This window comes from Marasmius oreades, chromosome 3, assembly GCF_018924745.1.
Source record: "Marasmius oreades isolate 03SP1 chromosome 3, whole genome shotgun sequence".
In the NCBI taxonomy this organism is placed as follows: Eukaryota; Fungi; Basidiomycota; class Agaricomycetes; order Agaricales; family Marasmiaceae; genus Marasmius; species Marasmius oreades.
This window is the reverse complement of record NC_057325.1, coordinates 3,397,711-3,419,862: the sequence shown is the minus strand read 5'-3', so window position 1 is coordinate 3,419,862 and position 22,152 is coordinate 3,397,711. Positions and strand designations below refer to the sequence as shown.

The 22,152-nt window shown below is 48.3% G+C and overlaps 7 protein-coding genes across 8 annotated transcripts; 3 read left to right on the top strand and 4 right to left on the bottom strand.

The window, feature by feature from the left end:
- Positions 1-271: 271 nt before the first annotated feature.
- E1B28_006482 (uncharacterized protein) lies at positions 272-2,882 on the bottom strand. The gene is made up of 12 exons (XM_043151155.1): positions 2,491-2,882; positions 2,214-2,437; positions 1,983-2,141; positions 1,799-1,922; positions 1,709-1,742; positions 1,592-1,650; positions 1,488-1,539; positions 1,287-1,426; positions 1,049-1,226; positions 875-962; positions 705-815; positions 272-646 (listed from the first exon to the last, which is right to left on the bottom strand). The coding sequence occupies exons 3-12, from the start codon at positions 2,138-2,140 to the stop codon at positions 595-597; spliced, it is 996 nt and encodes a 331-aa protein (XP_043012248.1). The 5' UTR covers position 2,141; positions 2,214-2,437; positions 2,491-2,882; the 3' UTR covers positions 272-594.
- Positions 2,883-3,389: 507 nt separating this feature from the next.
- On the bottom strand, positions 3,390-5,598 carry E1B28_006481 (uncharacterized protein). Of its 2 annotated transcripts, none has more exons than XM_043151154.1 (9): positions 4,745-5,598; positions 4,654-4,687; positions 4,529-4,587; positions 4,422-4,473; positions 4,221-4,360; positions 3,987-4,164; positions 3,835-3,922; positions 3,645-3,767; positions 3,390-3,588 (listed from the first exon to the last, which is right to left on the bottom strand). In XM_043151154.1, the coding sequence occupies exons 1-9, from the start codon at positions 4,826-4,828 to the stop codon at positions 3,546-3,548; spliced, it is 801 nt and encodes a 266-aa protein (XP_043012247.1). In that variant the 5' UTR covers positions 4,829-5,598; the 3' UTR covers positions 3,390-3,545. The 2 variants fall into 2 exon arrangements, with proteins under 2 accessions (XP_043012247.1, XP_043012246.1); XM_043151153.1 differs by having other exon boundaries at positions 4,529-4,687; positions 4,745-4,868; positions 4,935-5,598.
- A 500-nt stretch (positions 5,599-6,098) lies between these two features.
- On the bottom strand, positions 6,099-7,551 carry E1B28_006480 (uncharacterized protein). The gene is made up of 7 exons (XM_043151152.1): positions 7,427-7,551; positions 7,289-7,371; positions 7,101-7,234; positions 6,976-7,050; positions 6,730-6,920; positions 6,461-6,674; positions 6,099-6,400 (listed from the first exon to the last, which is right to left on the bottom strand). The coding sequence occupies exons 1-7, from the start codon at positions 7,486-7,488 to the stop codon at positions 6,173-6,175; spliced, it is 987 nt and encodes a 328-aa protein (XP_043012245.1). The 5' UTR covers positions 7,489-7,551; the 3' UTR covers positions 6,099-6,172.
- Positions 7,552-7,813: 262 nt separating this feature from the next.
- E1B28_006479 (uncharacterized protein) lies at positions 7,814-9,653 on the top strand (the record flags this gene model as incomplete). Its single annotated transcript, XM_043151151.1, has 3 exons — positions 7,814-7,984; positions 8,050-8,092; positions 8,158-9,653. The coding sequence occupies 3 exons, from the start codon at positions 7,814-7,816 to the stop codon at positions 9,651-9,653; spliced, it is 1,710 nt and encodes a 569-aa protein (XP_043012244.1).
- Positions 9,654-9,952: 299 nt separating this feature from the next.
- Positions 9,953-10,333, top strand: E1B28_006478 (uncharacterized protein; the record flags this gene model as incomplete). Its single annotated transcript, XM_043151150.1, has 2 exons — positions 9,953-10,136; positions 10,191-10,333. The coding sequence occupies 2 exons, from the start codon at positions 9,953-9,955 to the stop codon at positions 10,331-10,333; spliced, it is 327 nt and encodes a 108-aa protein (XP_043012243.1).
- Positions 10,334-12,544: 2,211 nt separating this feature from the next.
- Positions 12,545-17,701, top strand: E1B28_006477 (uncharacterized protein). Its single transcript, XM_043151149.1, has 6 exons — positions 12,545-12,655; positions 12,723-12,759; positions 12,817-12,923; positions 12,979-14,425; positions 14,491-14,738; positions 14,795-17,701. Exons 1-6 carry the CDS (start codon positions 12,633-12,635, stop codon positions 17,271-17,273), a joined length of 4,341 nt encoding a protein of 1,446 aa, XP_043012242.1. The 5' UTR covers positions 12,545-12,632; the 3' UTR covers positions 17,274-17,701.
- Positions 17,702-18,475: 774 nt separating this feature from the next.
- On the bottom strand, positions 18,476-22,152 carry E1B28_006476 (uncharacterized protein). Its single transcript, XM_043151148.1, has 3 exons — positions 20,579-22,152; positions 20,474-20,522; positions 18,476-20,421 (listed from the first exon to the last, which is right to left on the bottom strand). Exons 1-3 carry the CDS (start codon positions 21,551-21,553, stop codon positions 18,635-18,637), a joined length of 2,811 nt encoding a protein of 936 aa, XP_043012241.1. The 5' UTR covers positions 21,554-22,152; the 3' UTR covers positions 18,476-18,634.

The following is a 22,152-nucleotide window of genomic DNA, read 5'->3' as shown; positions in this document are numbered from 1 at the left end:
AAAGTAGCACATATTTTGGCTATCTATTCAACTATTGGCGGTGTACTCGGCGGGTTTCGTTCGCGGCGTTTGACTTAACCGGTCAAATATCACGCCGTGTTTGGCGTGGAGAATACAGCACATATTTTACGAAAATACTTTTTGTACATATGATATTGAGTAATATCTAGGCTCGCAAAAAGGAGTACCAGTGGTATCTTACAGTCTGAGTCGCGTCGGTACTACCGATGGACCAAGTTGCTCCAAGGCGACTCCGAGGTCTACGTCAAATAGCCGATTAAAGTCATATGTCGACGTCGTATGTAGAGCTTTAAGTATGCTCGGAACATTAACAGATTTTTAATTTTAATTTTATTTATTGGGTTGTACGCAGTAGCGAATTTTTTTTTTGTACCATTTTGAATAAGTAACCGGTCAACTAGACGGGCGCATTGGCAGAGTTGACTCCGACTTGAGAAACAAAACAAGGCAGATTAGGAAACCGAAGAACCAAAAGATGACACATAGACAAAGTCGTGAGGTGGATCGTCATATATCGTGAGGTGTATGAAAATCGTTCCGGCGGTCGAGGACGACAAGCGATGCCATGACGGCTTAAACGGCGTCGTCAGCTTCATGATCCATAATTCCTGGAGTTTGTGCACCACTTATATTTCGGCGATGAGCTGAATGAAATGGTCTCTTCAGCAGAGACGCGGACTCACCTCCGATTGAAGACGGATTCCTCTCCGGTGAACATAAGAATATCGTAGAAACAGGTACCAGCCATGGCACCCAAAAAGGGTGCCATTATCGGGCACCAGATCCAGTAGTGACTAACACATACAGTCCGTCAGCTTTGAGAGACAGATCAAAGGACCACAATACCACCCACTTCCTGAATGTGTATACAGCAGAGCCATAACCGACCATAGATGTAAGAATTCTAGGTCCAAAGTCCCGGGCAGGGTTCATAGCAAATCCTGGAAGAATGTCACTTAAGCAAACACATAGCAATACCACTTCAAAAAAAAACAACAAAGCTATCAATCAGAACTTCCATACACACCTGTTTCCATTCCAAGACAAGCAGCAATGCCCAGTGTCACCACGAATATCACGAGCGGCAACATTCCATACGGAGGGGGGCAGTTACGTTTATCGGTGACGGCTAGAATGACGAGAAGCAAGATAGCAGTAGCAAGGAATTCTGCGAAGAAACAAGAGACGTTTGTCATGTAGCCCGCCTGATAGCCCACATGTCAGCTTGCAATAGTAACAATCGATCCTCAACGAAAATTACACACAGCGAAGGTTCCAAAGAATCCAGCAGTGGCAAGAGTGCGGACACCACGGCCCCCTTCGACTATGTCGATGGCATGGAAGTAGTTGGCATAGACGATCGCTGCGCCGACGATACCTCCAAGCAGTTGGGAGATCATGTACACTTGGAGATAGTCAGGATTCGACATAGAATGCCTCAAAAAAAAGGCAACAACGGAACGTACCGGGCACTTTTCTCCAAGGGAAACCACGGAAAATGGCCATTGATAGGGTCACCTATCTCAATTTTTAGCACCACGATATTCCGACACAGAGAACGACAACATACCGCTGGGTTGACATGTCCGCCAGAAATACCAGCGCTGACCCAAACACCAAGAGCAAGGCCTGAGTAGTGAATGGGTTACAAGTCATAGAATACGCATGTTTGGGATTCATCACTCACCAACTGCCCACCCGAAACTGACCGAAAGGTAGTCCTGTGCCATCCGGGATTAGAATGGAAAGACCATCAGAGTTGACGAAAATTACTGACCCCTTTGGGAGAAGCAGACACGTTCGTGTTGCTCGACAAACCGACCTGGCAATTGACGCCGCTACCAAAAATGACGAGAAGCATGACAGCGGTGAATTCTGCAGCTGCTTCACGTATCATCATTCTGTAGAGGAGGAAAACAGTTAACAGGTACCCCTCGATATTGAATGAAGAATGTACGAACCGGTACTTCCACCACCAGTTTTGAGGAACCCTTTGTTTTCGCTGCATTGTGGGTATATCCCGATGATCAGAGCTTTCAATTGGCGACTTCGTTGGGGAAGAGCTCTCGTTGCGGATGCGGTCGGAGGAGGAAGAGGTATACGTTATATCGTTAGACATTCTAGGTACGGGAGAGGATGAGAAAGATGGAGAGGACAAACGGGGAGGACAAGTGTGAAATGAGAGAACTTACAGGAAGAAAGAACCCGAACCAGACGACAGAGCTTCAAGTCCCCCGGATTGTATCCTTATATACGAAGGATAACATTTTTACGACAGCAATATTCCTCACGTCCAGAATGAAGGTGAAAAGGTAACATTTGACCTTCGATCGACTGTTGCCGTTGCTTCACCGCAGTTAGAAAGAGACCGGAATTCCCCCGCCAGTTGAAGTGGCTTGTATATTTGAATCATGCCCTGTTCAGGTGTCAAAGATCATTTGGATTATACTTAATAAAAAAAGAACCCACTCGGTGAACCGAATTGGATGTTTAAACGAGATGAAGGACAGAGGTAGATGAAGGACAGAAGTATCGCCGGTTGCATTCACCATAACAGTTGAATCCAGCCACCGGTGCATATGATAATGGCCCATATCACTTCAGTGCATGCGAAGTGCAGTGCGACTGACGTTCAGACACCGTTTTTCGAGGTCGTTCCGGGTTGATTTCTTCGGAATGTTAAGTGTAACCAATACGAAGAAGCTTAAGAACACTGTGGAGCACGTCGAAGACAAGGCGGTTGTTCGACCGGCTGATAAGGTCTAGGGACTTGAGGCCAGGAGTAGAGTGCATAGCCGGGTTGATTTATTTCTCTTTTTTGCAGCGAAGTGATGATGGTTTGTGAGTAACTTACAGTAAGGCCCGGGCAGCCGATTAGACGCTCATGTCATCCCCTTATTTCGAACTCGACCTCTTACAGCAACTGACCATGGACTCAAACATTCGTTATCGCTCGGGGGTGCATGTTCAGTTTCCGCCGATCTTGAAGGATGATTGAGAGTCTGTCGCTGCACCATTCGAGACCTCAGATCCAGACTTCAAATTGCCGGTGGGAGCTTCCATCCGAGTCTTCAATTCGAGCGAGCACACTGACATTGGTCCGGCATCCAAAGTCCAACATTGACCCTGAAACTGAAGTCAAAGTTCCGTTTCGCGTCCCATACGTAGAAAACACCGGAACGTTAGTAACGCCGGAACCAACCCAGCGAAGGACAAGATTAATGGAGTCTGTCTCCGAGTTTAGCGTACCGAAGGCACAATTAAAATTAAAATTAAACAAAGTATTCTGTCGGACCAAATATAACAGACCAGAACCATTGTATACACTCACACATTTGGCCTTCGGATTGGGAAAACTCCCGAAACTGCACCTGAATTTTCCTTCTACATTGAACGATAGTACAATGTAAAAAACGTAAAAGCCATGCAAATCATGACAATTCATACTACAAAGACAACACTCGCCACCGAGTCATGATACAAATACACGGAGATGAAGTATCCTTTAGTAGAATAACTTCAACTCAAGCAACACTCTCTTCACTTCGTCGCTCAGGGGACGGCGTTCTGCGAAGAAGCGATGTAAGTCTAAAATCAGTAGGACGAGAGAAAAGTAAACGTACGTTTTATGCAGCCACCTGTATAACTGATTATCTTCTCCGTCATATAGGAATAAGTCATAAAAGAATGCTCCGGTGAGGCCACCGAAGACAGGTGCTATAACGGGGCACCATAACCAGTAATGGCTATATAGAAAATGGGAAAGGCTTAAGAGGACGCGGGGACTGATAAGAGACGAAAAAAATGACACACCTTCTGAACGTGAAAGGAGCGGCCCCGTAACCGACCATACCGGTAAGAATACGAGGACCCAGATCACGAGCGGGATTGATTGCATATCCTAGAGTTCACGGGTTTAAGCAATACAATACTTGCATGACGCGCGCGAGAGTAAAATTACTGACCTGTCTGCATTCCGAGACATGCTCCGATCCCGAGGATGAGAATAAAAAGTGGAAGTGGGGGTAAACCAGGTGGTGCAGCATGATTTCCCTTGTCGATGACGGCGAAAACGGCGATTAACAATACAGCGGATGCCATGAATTCCGAGAAGAAACAGGACACGTTTGTCATGTAGTCCAGCTGGAGTCTTTCAGTTAGACAGGATGTCCAAGTCCTACGATGGGGGAGAGACATACTGCGTAGGTGGAAAATAATCCTGCTGTTTTCAAGGTACGAATGTGTCTGCCCCCCTCAAAAATATCGATGGCATGGATATAGTTTGCGTAGACAATTCCTGCACCGACTAATGCGCCCATTAGCTGCGCGAAGCAGTACCCTGAGTGAAAACGACCATATGGTAAGGACTAAAATCTCAGACTGGTGGAAAACTGTCATACCAGGAACCTTTTTCCATGAGAACCCGCGAAAGGTGGCGAGCGCTAAAGTCACCTGGCCAGAAAAGATTTCATATTGAGTTGACGTGAAGGTTGACATCAATGCTTACCGCAGGATTAAGGTGAGCCCCAGATATTCCAGCTGCAATCCATATTCCCACTGCAACACCTGACGGAGGAGGAGGCGTAATGGTGAGAAAAGGAAAAGAACGGGTGTTGAATGAATTTAACCGACCAATGGCCCATCCAAAACTAATGGAAAGATATTCCTGTAAAGGATAAGTCAGCAAATAGAGCGGCTGGAACATGAAAAAGCAATTACTCACACCCTTCGGACTACTAGCAACACCGGTGTTACTGGACAAGACTACCTGGCAGACAACGCCGTCCCCAAATATGATGATCATCATAACCCCCGCAAACTCAGCTGCGTATGGTCTGAGCCCTTGTCTAATGGTTCAAGAAACCGTCGATTGTGAGTGGTATACTGGCGAAGAAAGGAAAATGACGACGAACCGATACTTCCACCATCGATTCGGCTTGACGTATTCCTGTTCTTCGGGAGTAACATGCGACAAATGGCTGATACTGTCCTCCTTCCTCAGAGAATTAGAGGCTCGGGCGTCGCTAACAGTAGTAGATGGTTGCGTTTTGGACATTCGTCTGTTGGAGTTGGGAGAGAGAGGGTACAAATAATGTGTGCCGCTGGAGCTGATGTATAAATAAGATAGGTCATTCAAGCCCTATAGCCGTGGGGAGAACACCGGGAGTTAAGAAGACCGAAGCCTGAAGGGATTATTTCTGGACAGTGGGTATCGGAATTGAGTGTTTCAGGCCAAGGCACCAAAAAGAACCCAGCCAGCTGTTCGACCATGCACCACCATCTTTACATGCAAGAATGCAAAGACGGGAACTTCGCTCAATTTCCACGAGCGAACTGTTTGAGAATCACAAGATTTGCTTGGCCTTGCAAGGATTGTTCGGATGACTGATTCTGATCCTGTATAGTAATGGGTGGGAGCATGTGCAAGTTCACAGGTATGTCTCTCCGAGCAGAACGGAATAACGTTGATGGTCCGTTTCACCAGCTTTGATGGTATTGACGACCACGAGTCCCGAGCGAGGGCATTTGTGGTAATTTTCCCCTTGGATTCCATACGGGATGAGAGCAGAGCGTAACGTTCGTGTGACTCATATGAGCGCTCGTGGTCGCGGTGCTCGGCGGCTATTTTAACGCTCGTCGTCTAGTCTTTCCTGCCTTAATGCATAAAACCGTACGAAGGAAGTACCACCTCGTGAGCATGTCAATTGGCGCTGAAGTCTTCCTTACTTACTGTATGCCTATCAGGTAACACTCGCCCGATTATATGAGTGATCTTGATAGGTGACTTGACCCGACCCGCGGCGCTAAATCAAAACCGGGTCGGTAAATAAGTCAGCGACGCGTACAACTAAGAGTACGACTCCGAAACTATGCCTCTTTCATTGCCCTTACGAAGTTCAATAGACTACGGTGCCGGTACCGGTTATCCTTGCCTCGCTATCCACGAATCGAACAGAAGTGCCAAAGAATTTACATACCTCCACAACTGAGAAGCAGTTGAGTACGTGGATAGGTTCGACAATCACAAAGGGGGATTCAAAGCTTGACTGGGAAATATAATTGGGAGACTAGAAGATTTTTGAAACAGGATATTCGACAGCACAGGCTACTGGTAAGAATGGACGGCACTTCTTTGGAGCACATGGGAGTTTCAACCCCACACTGCTTCGGCATCAACCTCTCTGGGAGCTCTTTGCTCGCCCGTTCCGTTCTGCGGGTTCGACGACGGGTGCTCTTGTTGATTGTTTCTGCGATATAACCCTGGATGGTCGTCGTCAGGAGGAAGTGCGACGCCCTGTTCCCGAGCGAAGAAATAATGATATATGTACGTCCCAACGAGAGCGACAGGGTGTAGAATGATGAATAACAGCGTGGTGACCTGTAAAGAAGACACTCTTGATTAGGTGGGGGTGCTAAAACCGGACTTTACGCAACTCACATATACAGAGTTGGGTTTAGGTCTTTGGGCCCAGATACTGATGCAAATCCACGTTGCGGCAACACACCAGACGATATCACGCCTGAGAATGACGACGATGAGACCGAGTAGATTGGTGCCGAATACGACGCCAAAACCTGGCCAATGATGTGCGGTATAATCAATGGGATGGCCTGGATCGGTAGCATGAGGATAAGTTAATCCCAAGGTGATGCTAGAAGAATGAGAGGGTGAGGTGATAAGGAGGAGGCGATTAGAACACGACTTACAAGAGTGAGAGCGGGAACATCAAGGCAATCTGGAGGACGAGAAAGAAGCGAATAGGAGCATGGATGAACATGATGTCAAAAATACGTTCCCCAGTGGGTTGGTGATATACGAGGAGGACGATGTTAGAGTATAAGAGCAAGAGCAGTAAAAGTCCTTGGAGAATGGTAGAGAATAAGAACCATTCAAAAACCTTTACAGTTATCATAGTAAATGGCACGATCAATCTGAAGAGTATCCCCACTCACCCAAGATACTGCCCATAATGCCATTACCCAATTCGCAAATACCAGAGCTAGTCCTACGCCACTGGTCAGTGTTTTCTGCCATGATAGTCAGCCCAGTATCGATTTCATGATCGAGAGCTACACACTTTCGTCTCGGGCTTTCTGGCAAGCACCAAGAGTAGACAGTATCCCAGTTGTCCCAAAAATAAAACGGCGACATATATCGACACGAGAATTGTTTTTGGAGTGATGGACGTGGGAAAACGCCGTGCGACGGCGCCTTTAATACACTCAATAATTCGAAGCACGGAATAGAAGAAAGGAATAGACTCACCAAGGGAGGGATTGACTGCAACCGCACACACAATTACAGAAGCTACGTTGATTAACAGCGAGAGTGGGGTCAACACTTGAAGTCTATGCATCCAATTTACTATAACGTGGAGGAGAAAAGGAAAATACCGCGACTAACCGTACAAGTGAGAGGTATTCGCGCACCCTTGGGTGCGACATATCAATCGGTAAGCCTTCCATGGTAGATGATGGTGGTTGAGAGCAAGTTCGAGTGTTTAGTCGTCGTTGAAGCGAGACGTTCGTAATGACGTCACAGGAGTGTAAGCCTGTATTGAGGTATCGTGCTTAGCTCAGCCAATTTCCGACGGTCCGCTGTTTTGCCGTTGTGAACCTTTGCTCAGCTTTCTGCATCATTAGTGTCCGAAAGAAAAAGACGGGGTGCAGCGAAAATTAACCAGAATAAGCAGTCTTCCTGAGTAAGTATGTAGATACACATGGGAAAAAATGAATAAATCGAAGTTGACCCATGACTTGTTGACAACCGCACAACCCGGCGTTATCATACATGTTTCGTTCTCTTTCCCTCACCAATACCACTATAACGCTATGTAAACGGTCCTTCCCATTTTCTACGGTATCCAGCCTAAAGAACCAGGCTTCTCAAAACCGATTGTCCAGCGAAGAGTATGAAGCATATCAGAGAAAACGGAAGACGGATTGGAAGCGGCAACAAGGGGTGCGCTTTTGCTTTTCATCATTTTTTTTTCTTCCAGTGAAATGCGTTCTCAAACTTAGCTCTAGGGACACGGTTTTCTAGACGAACTAATCATAAATGTTCGTGGAGGTACGTCGCATACACCCTCCCACAATGTCGGACCACGGATGTAACCAAAAGCGATTAATTTGTAGGCAAAGGTGGTGATGGATGTGTAGCATTTCATCGCGAAAAATTCATTCCTTTTGGTCCGCCTTCAGGAGGAAACGGTGGTCGTGGTGGAGACGTGTATATTCTTCCAACTCCTGAACTCACCAGCCTTTCAACCGTTGCAAAACGCGTCAGAGGCGAACGGGGAGGAAACGGTCAAGGGACGTGGCAAAACGGGAAAAACGGGTCCCCATTGATCGTACGCGTACCTCTTGGTACTGTAGTTCGTGAAATCCCTCGTGGAGATCCCAGGCGCGCCCAGGACGAATGGGAGGCCGAAGAGGAGGCGTTGGAGGGTTTGGATGCGAGTGAGAAACAGGCGAAAATGAGGGAAAACCGATGGATGCACTATCCGAGACACGGAGCTTCCAACCTGGAAAGAGATCCGTTCAAAGAAGCAGAAGATATGCTGTATAAACAGGAGAGGGAGAGAAGATATGCACGTAGGAAGAGAGAGACAGAGGCACCCATATTTTTGGATCTGGACAAGATGGACGAGGCTGAAAATGATCCCAGTGCCCCTTTGGGTCTACCGCGCAAGGAGAACTTTGGTCATCTGGTGGCATCTGGAGGCTTGGGTGGCATGGGCAATCCTTACTTTCAGTCAGCAGAGAATCGGTCTCCTAAATTTGCGACTCGAGGCCACGAGGGGGAGCGTATAACCATTGTTCTGGAACTCAAGTTACTCGCCGATATCGGTCTCGTTGGGATGCCGAACGCTGGAAAAAGCACATTTCTACGTTCTGTCACCGGAGGACGAGCAAAGACGGAGGTTGCAGGTTATGCGTTTACCACTCTCAACCCAGTTGTGGGTGTCGTACGGATAGCGGACGACGGCACATTTGAAGGCAGCCTTTCGCAACATGTCGTACACGAGGAAACCTCTGTCGAAGAAGCAATAGCACAAGAAAAGTTGGAGAAAGGAGAGTTGGCGTATTCGCTGACTCGAAATCAGTCCCAGGCATCAACTACTGACGGCTTTGGATCAGGCCATCGCTTTGACCTTCTAGAGTCATTCCGTTTCACTATTGCTGACAACCCTGGTCTCATCAGCCAGGCATCTGCAAATGTCGGACTGGGACACTCCTTCCTTCGTTCTATGGAACGTTCCCTCGCCCTCGTATACGTGGTGGATTTTTCAAACCCCGCACCTTGGGATGAACTCGTTGTTCTTCGAGAGGAATTGGAGCAATACCAGCCGGGAATGAGCCACAAGGCGCGTTTGGTGATTGCCAATAAATCAGACTTACTGGCGGGTGACGGCGATCCCGTTGCTGTTCAAGCGGCGAAGGCTAAGCTGAAACATTTAGAGGCCTTTGTCCACTCGGAAATGGGGGTAATTGACTCTTGGGGAAAGCCCCTCAAGCTCGACGTAGTACCTGTGTCGGCTAAGTTCAGCCAGAACATGAAGAAGGTTGTGGGATTGATGAAGACGTATGTTGAGGAAGCGAGGGCTGTTGAACACCGGAGTACGACTTAGGCTAAGCACTGGTGTACGTATGCTAGTTCTGTGTGGCAATCTGACCTCGCTGAATTGGACGATCGTCGTGAGAAGCGGGATGCTCTGGACAGTAATGCGGCGACATTGTGCCTCTGGAACTTCAGGGACCGAACGGAAGAGAAAAGTGGATCATTCGATCTTGTCGGGCCACTCGAGTCACCTCTTTAGATGCTCGTTTTCGGGATGCCATTCCATCCCCGCTGTCCCACCCACCACCACCCCCCAGGAAAGATGAATCTGTCTCAGGCTCGTGGGACCCGTCATCGAGTGTGTGGGATATGGTGAGATTTCGCCTTTTGGTACATAATACTCATTCTGCTCCAGGTGATGAGGCTAAAGGAACTTATACCGGCTTTATTGCCCTCGTATCATACGTCGAAATTTTACCGACCTTAGCGCCTTTCATGATCATAAAAGTATTCTCGTTCATGTGCACGAGGGTTCTGGGCAGATGCAGTCTTGGTATGTCTTTAACGGGGGTTCATTTCGTCCCTGACCAAGGATTATCACTCATAGGCATTTCGATGTTTCGTCCTGTGGATGCGAAATATCTATCATGGTTGCTCAGGCTGGTTCGTAGTTTCGGTGACCGATACCGTCTTGCTGCTGCTTGTCGGGGTGTTGGCCACTCTCATCATCAACAATCAAAGCAAAGATGAACCGCTGGGTGTATCTTTTTCTCGTTATTTCCCTAGCTGCGAAGAGGCTCCTCGGCTTGGGGCGCGACTCTTGCTATCTGTCTACGATAACTTTGGCTGATCTTTTTTGTCGCCGGGAACATTTGGAGCATAAACCACGAAACGCCGAATTGTTGCCTTGAGCAACCCATACTCTTGAGGTTTATGAGAGTCGTCGTTGACTTCGGTCTCATCTACTCAGCTTGTCGCCGTTCGTCAGCGTTTCAGAACCACTCTTCGTCCTTATCAACATAGTATGTTTTCCCCTGTCGTAGCATTTCGAACTCTGAACTTTGACGAAACCGCTTCAGATACTGCCAATTATCTGTATCACCTACGACTTGATAGTCGAACCATCGCCGACGTCGAAAATGAGCTCAACGCTGCCGCCTTCGGCAGTTTTAAGTGAACAACTCTTGACGGCTTCGCGAGCGCGGACTTTGTATGTTAACAAAATGAAGCAAAAGAGTCGTCCACATTGACTTCCGACTTAAATCAACGATTAGCAGCAGGATTAAAGTCACAGGCTTACCAGGGTTTGCAGATGCCATTATTGTAGCATCATTCTGCTTGTGATCACTTATGTATTTCTGGAAACTCCAAACCCGATTACAACTGTAATCCTTTGACGGATGACATTACCCGCGAAAGGTTCAACTGTGCCATTACAGCCCAAGAGTGGCGTCCTGGGGCCTGTGGCGCCACTTTATATTTCTTGACAAACAACTTCTGATCATTTCGGCGCTACCTACTTAACAGCTTTTTTTTTGCTCACGAGCCTCGAGGACAATGATTGTCCTTTATTTACGGGTGAAAGCTTGCTTGGTTCGAAAGTGCACAATCGAAGTCAATGATACCCGAATTTGATTGCTCAACCAGATCGCCGCATTCCAAACCTCCGGATAATACATTTCACCTAAGTGACTGGGTCACAAGCTTGGTGAGAGGATATGTTTGGAAGACGTCCCGAGGAAGGTTCCCAGAGTAATACGATCAGAGTCGACGAAACGACCGTCCATCAGCGGAACGGTATCCGAAAAACGTTTGGGTATCCCTACCTGAGCCCAGTGGTCTCGAGAGAGTTGTTAATTATTAATGTCAAACAGCTGCGAGTCTGGTTCCATACCAGTATTACTTGGAGAACAGGACTTTTTTAATTGCCGTCACCCATCTAATGCCTGGAATAGCCTGGACAATACTCCGTCCCTACCATAATAGTAAGATCGTCACCTGGCTCCTTTGAACCCGCGGCTGGATTCAGACCGTTAAATCAACAGAGGCGGGAGAACATCATGAAGAGATGGAGAACGCCGTTACAGGGTAAAAACCACTGACAGTCTGCATCGACTTGTGATTATGTTGAGAAATCGAAACCGCGACCGAGAGGATGATGGGGAGAGCGTATAGTTGTACAAGTCTGCCCAGCCCGCTATCTGATATTGCTGCTCATAAGTCAGCGTTATGGTGGAAAAGTAGAACTCACGATTCAGAGGCTTCGGCTGCTGGCGGCATCGTCCGGAGTTCGTTCCAGAGTTGGCGACTTGTGGCGAACAAGAGTAATGTAACCTAATGCAACGAGGGTGGCACCAAGTGGCAAGGTAGCAACGTGGCTCGAACCATGGAAAAAAAGTCAGATGGTTAGCATCCCCGTTGCGTGATTCTGCCGCCGGCCACGCTCCCGCGATGCTACTTGCCAGGACGTTACTTCTTCAGGTTCGTATGATCGAAGGAACCCTTTTAGAGGAGATATCCGTGCAAGTAGAAGAGGGTCAGAACATTGTGACTTATATAAAAAAAGACGGGCTGGGAATGTTGAAAGTGATGGACATCATGATACTTACGATGGCATCCATGTTTGCTGAATTTCGTACAGAATTTGAATTGAGACCTGAAATAGCTCGTATATCCCCTTAGGATCTTCTAAATCAAGGGCGCCCATATTTTATATCTATGCAGATGATCGCAGCGGTGAATAAGTTAAGTGAGTATTGATTAGTGCTCGTAACGCCTGGCGGGGAGTATGCGGAACTTTCACCAACGGAGGAACAGAACGAAAGATAGGACGATCATGTTTAGGCCCAGGGCCATTTAGGAACATGACGACCTGAGAAAAAAGTAACAGAAATGGTGGGAAAAAAGTTGAAGTATTCATTTAGTAGCCGTAACCGGCGCGGAACGTTGTGACAATTGTCAAACTTGGCTCTGACTTGCTCTGACGCTGACCTCCACCCCTTTCGAGGGTATTTTCCTCTTTTTTCCTCCTACTGCCTCCATCTTTGTGATGGAAGTCCCCGCAAGTGCACCGTAAGTAGACGTTATGCTCAATTATACCAGAGTACGGCGAACTGACCGGTGCTGTTCTTCGATGCAGGCAAATACGATCCCGAATTACCGTCGTCTGCGCAGAGGTGTGTCAAATATCACAGGTCTTCTGAGAAACAATAGAGGAACCCCCGTATCAACAGTGCAAACGTCTGAAGCTCAAATGTGACCGAAGAAACCCTTGTGGAAGTTGTCTCAAACGAGACACGGTTTCAAGATGTATTTACTCAGCTGCAGCAGCTGAGAAAGTGTACGTTGCGTATTTCTTTCCAGAATGAACAGTTCCTGAAGGAAATTGTATTTAGGGACCTTCATTCTCTGAACAATCGTCTTATCCAAGTTGAAACCATGCTGGCCCAAATAACTGCAGGTCAATTTCAGCCATGCTATCCATTCAGCTTTCCCAACTTGACGACGAACGCAACACCCTCGTCTTCGACAGTACAGCCATCGACTAACATCGCACCTCTGTCATGTTCCAAAGTGAATTCCCTTTGTTCATCCCTTGCGATACCTCTGGAAGATCTCGCCGCTACTTGGCTCAACGATCTCAATGTCCCCTATTCATCCCTCCTTCCGAGCCCCAAACGAATGAAACCATCTCCCTCAGAGGTCAAAGTAGAACCCACTCCCATACAATTGAACAAACTCCACATAACTCCAGAGTCCAACAAACCCCCGGTGCAGGTAACGTTGCCCCCCATATCTGCCTACTACTCATCTGCGGGCGGAGTAGCGTCAACTGCACGGCGCCCGAGAGTCACCATGGAACTACTTGCAATGCTGCCCCCACTTGAGCGCTCGCAATTAGCGGAGCGCTTTTATCAAAATCCGTTAGGCTCGCCTCCCCGACATCGTCCGCAAAGTCAACCTTATTCTTCCCCCAGTGTTCATTATCCTGCGCCACTCACCCTTGAACAAATCCTTGCCCTAGCTGAACAAACTTTAACACATAGTCATCCCTGGATGAACTGGACAGTGTTCCGGGAGCGTGCCCAGGCCTTCGTTTCCCGAACCTCAGATTATTCCGCGAACTCTGGTTTGGAGAACCGAGAAAAGGACAAACAACGGGAGGAGAAAGAAAGGGAGAGGGAGAGGGCGCTCCAGATCTTTGGAGTCGCGCAGTCCTCAACCTCGTCTCCTCACCCATTTCTCGGCAAAAGGGCAACTGGTGGGTCACCCTACGGTTCAAGATCCAAAGACGTCAACTCGAGGAAGCAAACAAGCGAAGCAGACATGGAAGGAGAGGCTTCCCTTGAACTAGGGAATTTACCCTTCTTCGCATGGCTGTGCATAGCCATTGCTATTGGACTGGTCGAGGCCACCAAGGAAAAGCAACAACATTCATCTACTTCACACGAGGAAGATAGAATGGATGTTGACTCGGCTCAAATGTCCAATCCTACATCCTCCCATTCGCACACTATCACCCCCTCGTATGCATCCCCCACTTCAAACCCATCTTACTGGTATCATCTTAGTGCTCAGGTGCTTTCGGTGTGGGAGTCTGATCGAGGTCAGGATGATGGTAATGACGACGCGCAGCAGTCCGAGGAGGAAGTGATCGAGATAGACATAATCTCAGCGCTCCTTCTACAAGTCGCCTTCTTGGCGAAAACTGGGCTGGGCGATCGAGATGAGATCGCAGAAAAAATGGAGGATGACGATGAGCTGTCGGAAGGGGCTGCTGGGAAATCAATACAGAGGAAGAGCAATCTACGGACAGCAACAGGCAAAGTCATAGTTCCTTTAGTCAGTCTTTTCTTTGATTCCTTCCCTTCTTATGAATTTAATTGACCCACTCTCTGGTACTGCAGATCGGAAGGATTGTTGCCATTGCACGACAGATAGGGCTCCACATCGACCCGGACGATCTTGGTGAACCATCGGTCGAAGGATCTGCACGACGGAAAGACAAAGAAAGAGATGGTGGTGGAAAGTTCAAGGAGAAGGACAAAGGAGACGATGTACTGAGTTGCGGACGGAAACGAAGGAAGAAGCCGTTTTCCTTGTTCCAGGGAGAGATGAGGAGACGAATGTGGTGGAGTGTCATGTATTACGATCTGTAAGTTTATCGCTCTCATTTTCTTCCACTTGAGATTGCTGACTGAATCATCAAAGTTTGATCTCAGACATCTCCGCGCTACCCCCTCTTCTGCCTTTGCCCGACTCGTTCTCTACAAAGCAACCTGTGTACAATGTTGATGACAGGATCTTTGGACCTTCATCTTTGCGTATCCCCCCTCCAGAAGAAGGCGGGCCCGACGGACAGTCGTGGTCAAGGAACAGTATGAGGGCATTGCAGGTCAAATGCGAAGTCGTCAAGGTTGTGAGAGGAATCAAGTCGAGAGTCAGTTCGCCCCGCTTTGGTTTGGGGGTGGCCCCAGGCCCCGCCGGGTACTCGATTGAGCAGGCGGCTTCGATGGAAGGAGAAGTTAAGAATTGGATGGCCTCTTTACCAGACTTCTGGAAAGTCTCTACAGGGAAGAAATACATCGAGGATGAGGAAGAATTAGACGAACTTATGGAAGACCACGAGATGCAGGAATCGAGAGGAGAGGAGCTCCATGAAGTCGAAGTCATCCCGAAGGCAAACGAGGACCCTCTGCTCACAGCTCAACGTTGTGAACTCGCCATCATAGCTCAGCGATTGGTTCTAAGGATTTATCTTCCATTCCTCCAACCCCATAAAAACGCCACAACGCCTCATCAAGCGAACCTTGGGAGCATCAATGCAGCACATGGGATCATCGCTGCCTGTCAAATACTTTCCGGTCAGAGGGGATCGCAAAACTCTTCGATGTTCGACTTTTACCCCTTCACCAGGACTGTATTTGATGCTGCTGTGATCTGTGCACATGCTGCTGTTAAGCAGCCACTCAGTATCCTGGTTGATCCAGCGTTGCATGATGTCGATATAGCCCTGGGCTTGTTGAAGCGATGTGCTAGGGACAGTCACGCACAAGGATTGCTCGGCGAGGAGTACATTCTGGCACCAAGAGAAGCTGTGAGGATCGTCGAGAAATTGCGACGGAAGGCTGGGGCTGGAGGGGAAGAAGGCTTGATTCCTATAGCGAGTTCAAGTTCTCCACGGTCGGATGGACAGAGTCCATCGTTAAAGAGGAAGCATGATAATGATTGTGATCCACTTAACTCTGACGATGAAGGTGGCGATCGGCATCCTCAGTTGGTCACGGTTTCGTTACAATCTGGACATGCACAATCGTGTTATCCTTCCTCATCCATCCGCTTCAACCCGGCGTATGTCTACCCCGCTATCTCTTCGTCGGATGAGAATTCCTCTCATACGACGTCTCCTACCACCACCACCTCTACCACCTCTTCAGTCGCTAACAACAACTTTAACCACACGCCGATCAACGACGCGAACCGTCCTCACATTACGGGCGGAGAGCCAGTATATTCCGGTTCCTCGGCAGACGTGGACAGACATGAATCTTACCCGGTGCCACCACCACTGCCGCCTGCTGTCTCAGCGCCCAGTCGTAATCCTACCATGTCGCCTCATCATGTATCGACGCCGGATAAAGAACACAAGAAACCGACGAAAAAACCCGCATTCGGGCTTCGCGTGCGGGGCCCTAAGGAGAGCACACCATCGAAAGCAGTGGTAGCACCATTCACTCAGGCGCCTCAACACCAAAACCAGCAACAACATACTCCACATCCGCCTTTCCAGCCACCGCCGATGTCAGTAGCTCAGGAACAGCATCAGCAGGCGTATCGATCAAGGTCGTCCTCACTTTCCCAGTCTTTCGCTGCGGGACACACACATCTTCCGCTTATGGTCAAACAAGAAGCGCCAATGTCTACTCCCGAGGTGTCAGGGTATTCGGAAGTTCATCAGCATGTTCCGCCCGGTTCTTCCACGATGACGCATCAGAGGAATGGTGTTAGCGATTTCGCTCGAAGGAATTCTATCCAGTACCCAGGAACGTCGATGACTGTTCAAAACCCTCCCCCCCAGCCCCCTCAACCGCCATTCTCTTCATCTTCACCTAACTACGATTCCCACCCACATCAGTCTCAGCCTTACCACACACAGCAGCCCCAGATTTTTACTCCGCCGCGCAAAGATTCCTTCGACGCCGGGTATTCCGGTCCGTACAGTCACGGAAATACCATGGCCACACCCACTTCGAACTCGCCATATCATAACACCTCTGGTCCATTTACCGCATCCTCCACTCCCTTCACACCGGCCGCAGCTTCGAGTCCAAGGCAGGGGTATTATGTTCCCGGATATCCGTCCACGGCGAATACTCCCAGCGTTGATGGCCACAATCCAGCAGATTCAGGTGGGAATGGCAGGGCTGGTGGAGGGTATTCAAACGAGTCGCCGTATGGGCCGACGATCTATGATGTGAAACAGACGTCGGAACCGTTGGAATACCATCAACCGCAGCACCAAGAAGTATATGACGGATACCATGATAGTTCCAATACACAACCACCGACGCCTGCGTCTCCTCCGTCCCTTGCACGGGCTACCCAGCCAATAATGACATCGCAACCTTGGCCATCGACTGGTACCACACACTATTGGAATGGCGGCCCCGGAGGCTGGAACAATTCATGAAGATCCTCATCATTTTACTCTATCTGTTTTGCATCCATATGCATATCTCGCTCTGTTCTGTTGCATGGCTATACTTCGTCTATCCCGTCCTCCTCTCATTCCATCCTATCTATCTGGAGCTTCTATTATTTTGTGTTGTTTCTCTGTCGTTATGTATCATATCATATTGGCGAATTGTTCAAGCTTACCGATACCTGCTAGCTGTTTCCCGTCCCGTTCTACATTCTTGATCGATTTATATTTCCATTCCTAGACATGTTTTCACGACTTCGTTCACGATTATGGTATAGTATTTAGTGGTTGTTAGTACGAGTCACGACAAGTACACTACCTCACTTTTTAAATATGTTTTTTCGGCTATCTATATAAATTAGATATCTTCCGTTTCACACACTGCACGTAACGAAAGGGCAATCCTCTCAAACTCATCTCTTCGCTTGCTCTCAACTGTTCTTTTTGACCATTATCGGTTAGAGAAGAATATCAAGCCACAACCGCGTATGAAGACAAGCCGACGAGGAGGACCACCGCAAGCCCAAACAAAAGTTTAAAATACATTAAAAGACGGCGCGAACACGATCTCGAGTCCTTGACCGTCGTCGGAGTCATGGTAACTTGGGAACCTTTCCGAGGGCCACTCTGCGGGTCAAGACTACTCAGTCTTGAATCGTCTTCATCCAGAGATTCTTGGCGATACCGACTCGGACATGATGAAGGGTGAGATGACACTGATGTTGCTAGTCCCTTGTCGTGTACGTGGTGTAGGTGGAGGTGAAAGGGGGAAACTTCCATAGTGTTTCGTGGTTGCGATTGGTTGATCACGGGCGCTGGTGATCGACATCCGACCCGGACGCCGCGGCAACTCCTCTACCCATCTCAGTCTCAGAGTTGGCCTTTGTTGTGTTGTTCTCACCGCCATCTCAGTGTCACTGTCAGTGTCAGCGTCCCGACTCGGAGGCGTGGGGAATCTGAACGAGTGGAGTTTTCGATAGATGTCGGAAGAGGACCGGGCGTGGAGGAATGCGAGGGGTGGTCGGAAGCGTGACTGTTAACGTTCATCTGGAGCCAAGTACCAATAATGCAGGGTCGTCGAGGTTGTCGCTTTATACACAGCTGGGAGTACCAAGGGGATTACTACTTACAACCCGAACGGTTCTAGGGAAAAGGGGATTATTTGTTTGCAACACGAGGATCCTGGGTCTGTTGTTGAAAAAATTCTGTTAGCATTGTGCCAAGTTATTATACAGGTTTCATGTACGTCGTTTGGGTGGTATAGGTAGATATGAGCATGAAAATCAAAAAAATAATTGCGATGGGTATGAGGAAAAAGGAAAGAAATACGTGAGATTTCGTTCAAGGCATCATGACGATTCCGCTCCTCCAGTCTGGATTATAACCACACCATCCACACCCATAGAAGCACCGCTACTCATCAACGCTGCAGCAACATCCCCAACAGTCTTCCTGACATCCCCTCCCCCTCCATGGAACGCCTCCTTCAATTCCATACTATGATTCTCAACGGCCAACCTCCTCGATCTCCCAGTGACCACAACCGTTCTCCGATTCACCATAGAGCCAACATCATCCAAGACACCTCTCAACGCCCTCCCAGACTCGACATTCAACTCTCTAAATGTCACCTTCGATAACGGAAGGGTAGAATATCGATCCCAAATCACACCATCCAGAGTGACACACTGTATACGGTCCCCATGCGTCATCGAAGGATACACCGTATCCACGAATACATTCGCACCATCCGCAGCTGCCGCATTTCCTCTACCCGTTTTAGCAGAAGTCATCGTCGCGGTATAAACTTCATCTCCAAGAACCGACTTTTGATCACCAACTCCACCACTACTACCAACGCGTACCCAGACAACATCCGCTTTCACATTCTTCTTCCCTTCACACAGCTGAACCACAAATTCCAAAGCCGATCGATCGTCAGGTCCTCCAAAGAAGGGAAGATAGATATGCGTTTCTTCTCCATCACTTGCACTTGCAATTCCACCACCAAGCGCGGTCATCCCAGCCCTCGAATGAGCCAACTCAACAAACAAGCCCGCATCAATCCCGCTCTTTACAGCTTTCCCAAACACTCGGCGTACGAAATGAGCATGCATCGTAGTATCTCTTGTATCTTCTTCATCAACATGAGTGCCAGTAGTAGCAGTCTTGAACAACGCATCAAAGGGGTTATAGGAGACTGATCGAGGTGTCATTGCAGGTTGAGGAGTCAAAGGAGCTTGAGGGGCAGGAGGAGGTAACCAACCCATCATGATCAACGTTCTCCTGTTTTCGCCGTGTCCAAAGTTTGTAGAGGAAGAAGATTCGGCGTGTCCAGTGACACAAGTGGCTCTTTCTTCACTGTTGGATTCCATCACTTCGATTTTGGGTTCGGCTACGTTGGATTCAGACCATGGAAGAAGGCGAAGGAACATTCGGTAGACCATTAATACTGGGTCCGTGTAATGCGAAGATATATGGAAGGTAGAGGAAAGTAAACGATCTGAGAGTGGTAGGAGACGGAGGGGGTGTAATGAAATGATGGTCTGGGGTTGATGTCCTTGAGAAGACGAAGATGTTGAGGATGATGAGGGTGTAGCAGAATGACGGGTCGAAGTCGAAGGGGATGGTTTCACCAACTGCGTGAACGCCATCAAACTCGGGAGGTGTTCCATATTATCCAGTACGACCGTGAAAGTCGTCCATTTTTTCCTCTCTTCAAAGGCAATCTCCTTTGATTTTCTCCTGCTCTCACTCGACTTTTTCACTTCCCCGGATTCTGCTTCTGCTGTCCGGTCGGAAACAGAGTTGAAATTCGCTCCACTCCCTGAAACTCTGACCCTTTTATCAGGAGGATAGAATTTGACTACCAAAGGCGTCGTCAAGAAAGTGAGCGTCAAGGCTTCGAGGACGAACATGGAGAAGACCTTGGGACTCAGGATGCCTGCACTTAAACCGACATTGAGCACGATGAGCTCGACCAGACCTTTACACGACATCAACGACCCAATGGTTGCCGATTCACGCCAGGAAAAGTTCGAAGGTGCAGTGAGGAAACGGGCAGCGAGTGTGCAACCACCGAATTTTCCAGTGAATGAAATAGAGCAGATGGCCAAGGTGTAACCCCATGCTTTGCCTGTGGCGAACACTTAAGCGAGTAGCCGTTTTCCGAGAATTGAGAAACATACCATCATTCAGCAGGCCGAGATCTGTAGAGAGACCGGATAAGGTGAAGTACTAGCAATGCATATAGTTGTTGAGCACATCGAGACGGATATAAAGAAACGACATACCAAAGGCAAAAATATGATCCCAACAAAGTCCTCCAACTTCTCAACCAAGACCATGGCCAGACCATTATTGCGAGGAACAATGATCCCCACGAGAAACGCGCCAAAGATTGCATGAACTCCGATGATGTCCGTGAAAAAGGCACTCCCGAATAAACACATGACGATGACTGTCATGTAGAACATTGTCGGTTGACCTGATTCAATGGAACCTGTTTTCCTCCCCAACCAGAGCAGAGCATGCTTTAAGGGGAAAAGCACGAAGAAGGTCCACCCGACGCATACAAGGAGAACGTACAGCGCTGTCAAACCGGAACCTGCGTTGACCAATGCAATAGAAAGAGCGAGCAGGGTCCATCCGATGACATCGTTTGCAACGCCAGCACTGAGTACGACGATGCCAACGGTCGTGTCAAGGAGCTTGAGCTCTGTCAAGATACGACAAAGGACGGGGAAAGCAGTGATGGAGTAGGCAACGCCGGTGAAGAGCATGAAATGCGTGAATTTGACGGTGCTCGAATCGATGAACTCTCTATACAGCGGTATCGACAAACACACGCCGAAACCAAAAGGTAAGACCATGCCAGCGAGTCCAATTGTGGCGCTCAGCTTGGCATTCCTTCGAATGATGCTTCCGTCGATCTCCAATCCGACCATGAAGAGGAATAGACATAAGCCTATATTGGCTGTGAGAGAGAGATATCCCTTGGACTCGTCTGGGAAGATGTGTTTTGTGAAACCTGGAATTCGACCAAAGGCTGTTTTGCCCAGCAATATTCCACCGATGACTTCTGCAATGACTTTTGGCTGGCGGATTCGTTGAAGGAGAAGGGAAAGGAGTGAGGCAGTGGTGACGATGATGCCAAGTTGGACGATCCACAGACGAATGGGATCACTGTCGTTGGGAATGGTTGGGTCAATTCCATTGAGTAGACCACCCTGCTCTTGGGCAGCGCGTTTGGTGAAAAGGGCGAACATTGTCGATGAGAGTTCGCCCAGTACAAGGTGGTCAAAAGGAAGTCGCTAAATACCTATTATGACCCTAGTTTCGCTCTGCCTGCCTAATGGAGTGAACAATTAACATACCCGAAGAATTCCCTCAGATTTGACGCCGAAAACGAGTTCTTGGAGTGGGGAACGAGAAGTCGACGACCTTCTCAGGGAAAATTAAAAAAAGACTGACCGACGAAGAGCATCGCAGGACTTTAAATCTCCTCGTCGTCGTCGTCCGGTAAAGCCGGTCGCCATGGTTGACGCCCCTTACCAGTAGGTTTGTTTTTTGCACAAAATATAAAATCTTACTTACAGGCTGAAAATAAACTGAATGATCATATCCATGAAAAGGATCTTTATTTTTGAACACTAGATTACAGTCTAAGTATGCAAGGAGTCGAGAAAGAAGTGACAAACACGGATCTTTGTTGTTCCATTGGTCGGTCCGGGTCTAATCTTGGTTCTCTACAGCGTTCTTCAACTCCCTCGAGGTCTTGAAGCGCTCCAATGTCGATAAAGTTAGACTGGAAGTGACGTTGGTGAGTGTCTCGTGTACTATGGGTGGATCTTTGGGTCGAAACCGC

What these genes read in the sequence shown, in the direction of transcription:
- E1B28_006481 (XM_043151153.1), bottom strand. Translation starts at nt 5,077, where the DNA reads ATGTCCAAAACGCAACCATCTACTACTGTTAGCGACGCCCGAGCCTCT. An exon ending in CTCATGGAAAAAGGTTCCTG is followed by an intron (nt 4,361 to 4,421) that starts GTATGACAGTTT and finishes GTTTTCACTCAG; the next exon opens with GGTACTGCTTCGCGCAGCTA. An exon ending in ATGTCTCGGAATGCAGACAG is followed by an intron (nt 3,923 to 3,986) that starts GTCAGTAATTTT and finishes CGTGAACTCTAG; the next exon opens with GATATGCAATCAATCCCGCT.
- E1B28_006482 (XM_043151155.1), bottom strand. Translation starts at nt 2,140, where the DNA reads ATGTCTAACGATATAACGTATACCTCTTCCTCCTCCGACCGCATCCGC. An exon ending in CCCTTGGAGAAAAGTGCCCG is followed by an intron (nt 1,427 to 1,487) that starts GTACGTTCCGTT and finishes ACTATCTCCAAG; the next exon opens with TGTACATGATCTCCCAACTG. An exon ending in GATTCTTTGGAACCTTCGCT is followed by an intron (nt 1,227 to 1,286) that starts GTGTGTAATTTT and finishes GTGGGCTATCAG; the next exon opens with GCGGGCTACATGACAAACGT.
- E1B28_006476 (XM_043151148.1), bottom strand. Translation starts at nt 21,553, where the DNA reads ATGTTCGCCCTTTTCACCAAACGCGCTGCCCAAGAGCAGGGTGGTCTA. An exon ending in GGATCATATTTTTGCCTTTG is followed by an intron (nt 20,523 to 20,578) that starts GTATGTCGTTTC and finishes ATGCATTGCTAG; the next exon opens with TACTTCACCTTATCCGGTCT. An exon ending in TCTCGGCCTGCTGAATGATG is followed by an intron (nt 20,422 to 20,473) that starts GTATGTTTCTCA and finishes TGTTCGCCACAG; the next exon opens with GCAAAGCATGGGGTTACACC.
- E1B28_006480 (XM_043151152.1), bottom strand. Translation starts at nt 7,488, where the DNA reads ATGGAAGGCTTACCGATTGATATGTCGCACCCAAGGGTGCGCGAATAC. An exon ending in CATTATGGGCAGTATCTTGG is followed by an intron (nt 6,921 to 6,975) that starts GTGAGTGGGGAT and finishes ATAACTGTAAAG; the next exon opens with GTTTTTGAATGGTTCTTATT. An exon ending in ATGTTCCCGCTCTCACTCTT is followed by an intron (nt 6,675 to 6,729) that starts GTAAGTCGTGTT and finishes TCATTCTTCTAG; the next exon opens with CATCACCTTGGGATTAACTT.
- E1B28_006477 (XM_043151149.1), top strand. Translation starts at nt 12,633, where the DNA reads ATGGAAGTCCCCGCAAGTGCACC. An exon ending in GAAGTCCCCGCAAGTGCACC is followed by an intron (nt 12,656 to 12,722) that starts GTAAGTAGACGT and finishes TCTTCGATGCAG; the next exon opens with GCAAATACGATCCCGAATTA. An exon ending in GCTGCAGCAGCTGAGAAAGT is followed by an intron (nt 12,924 to 12,978) that starts GTACGTTGCGTA and finishes AATTGTATTTAG; the next exon opens with GGACCTTCATTCTCTGAACA.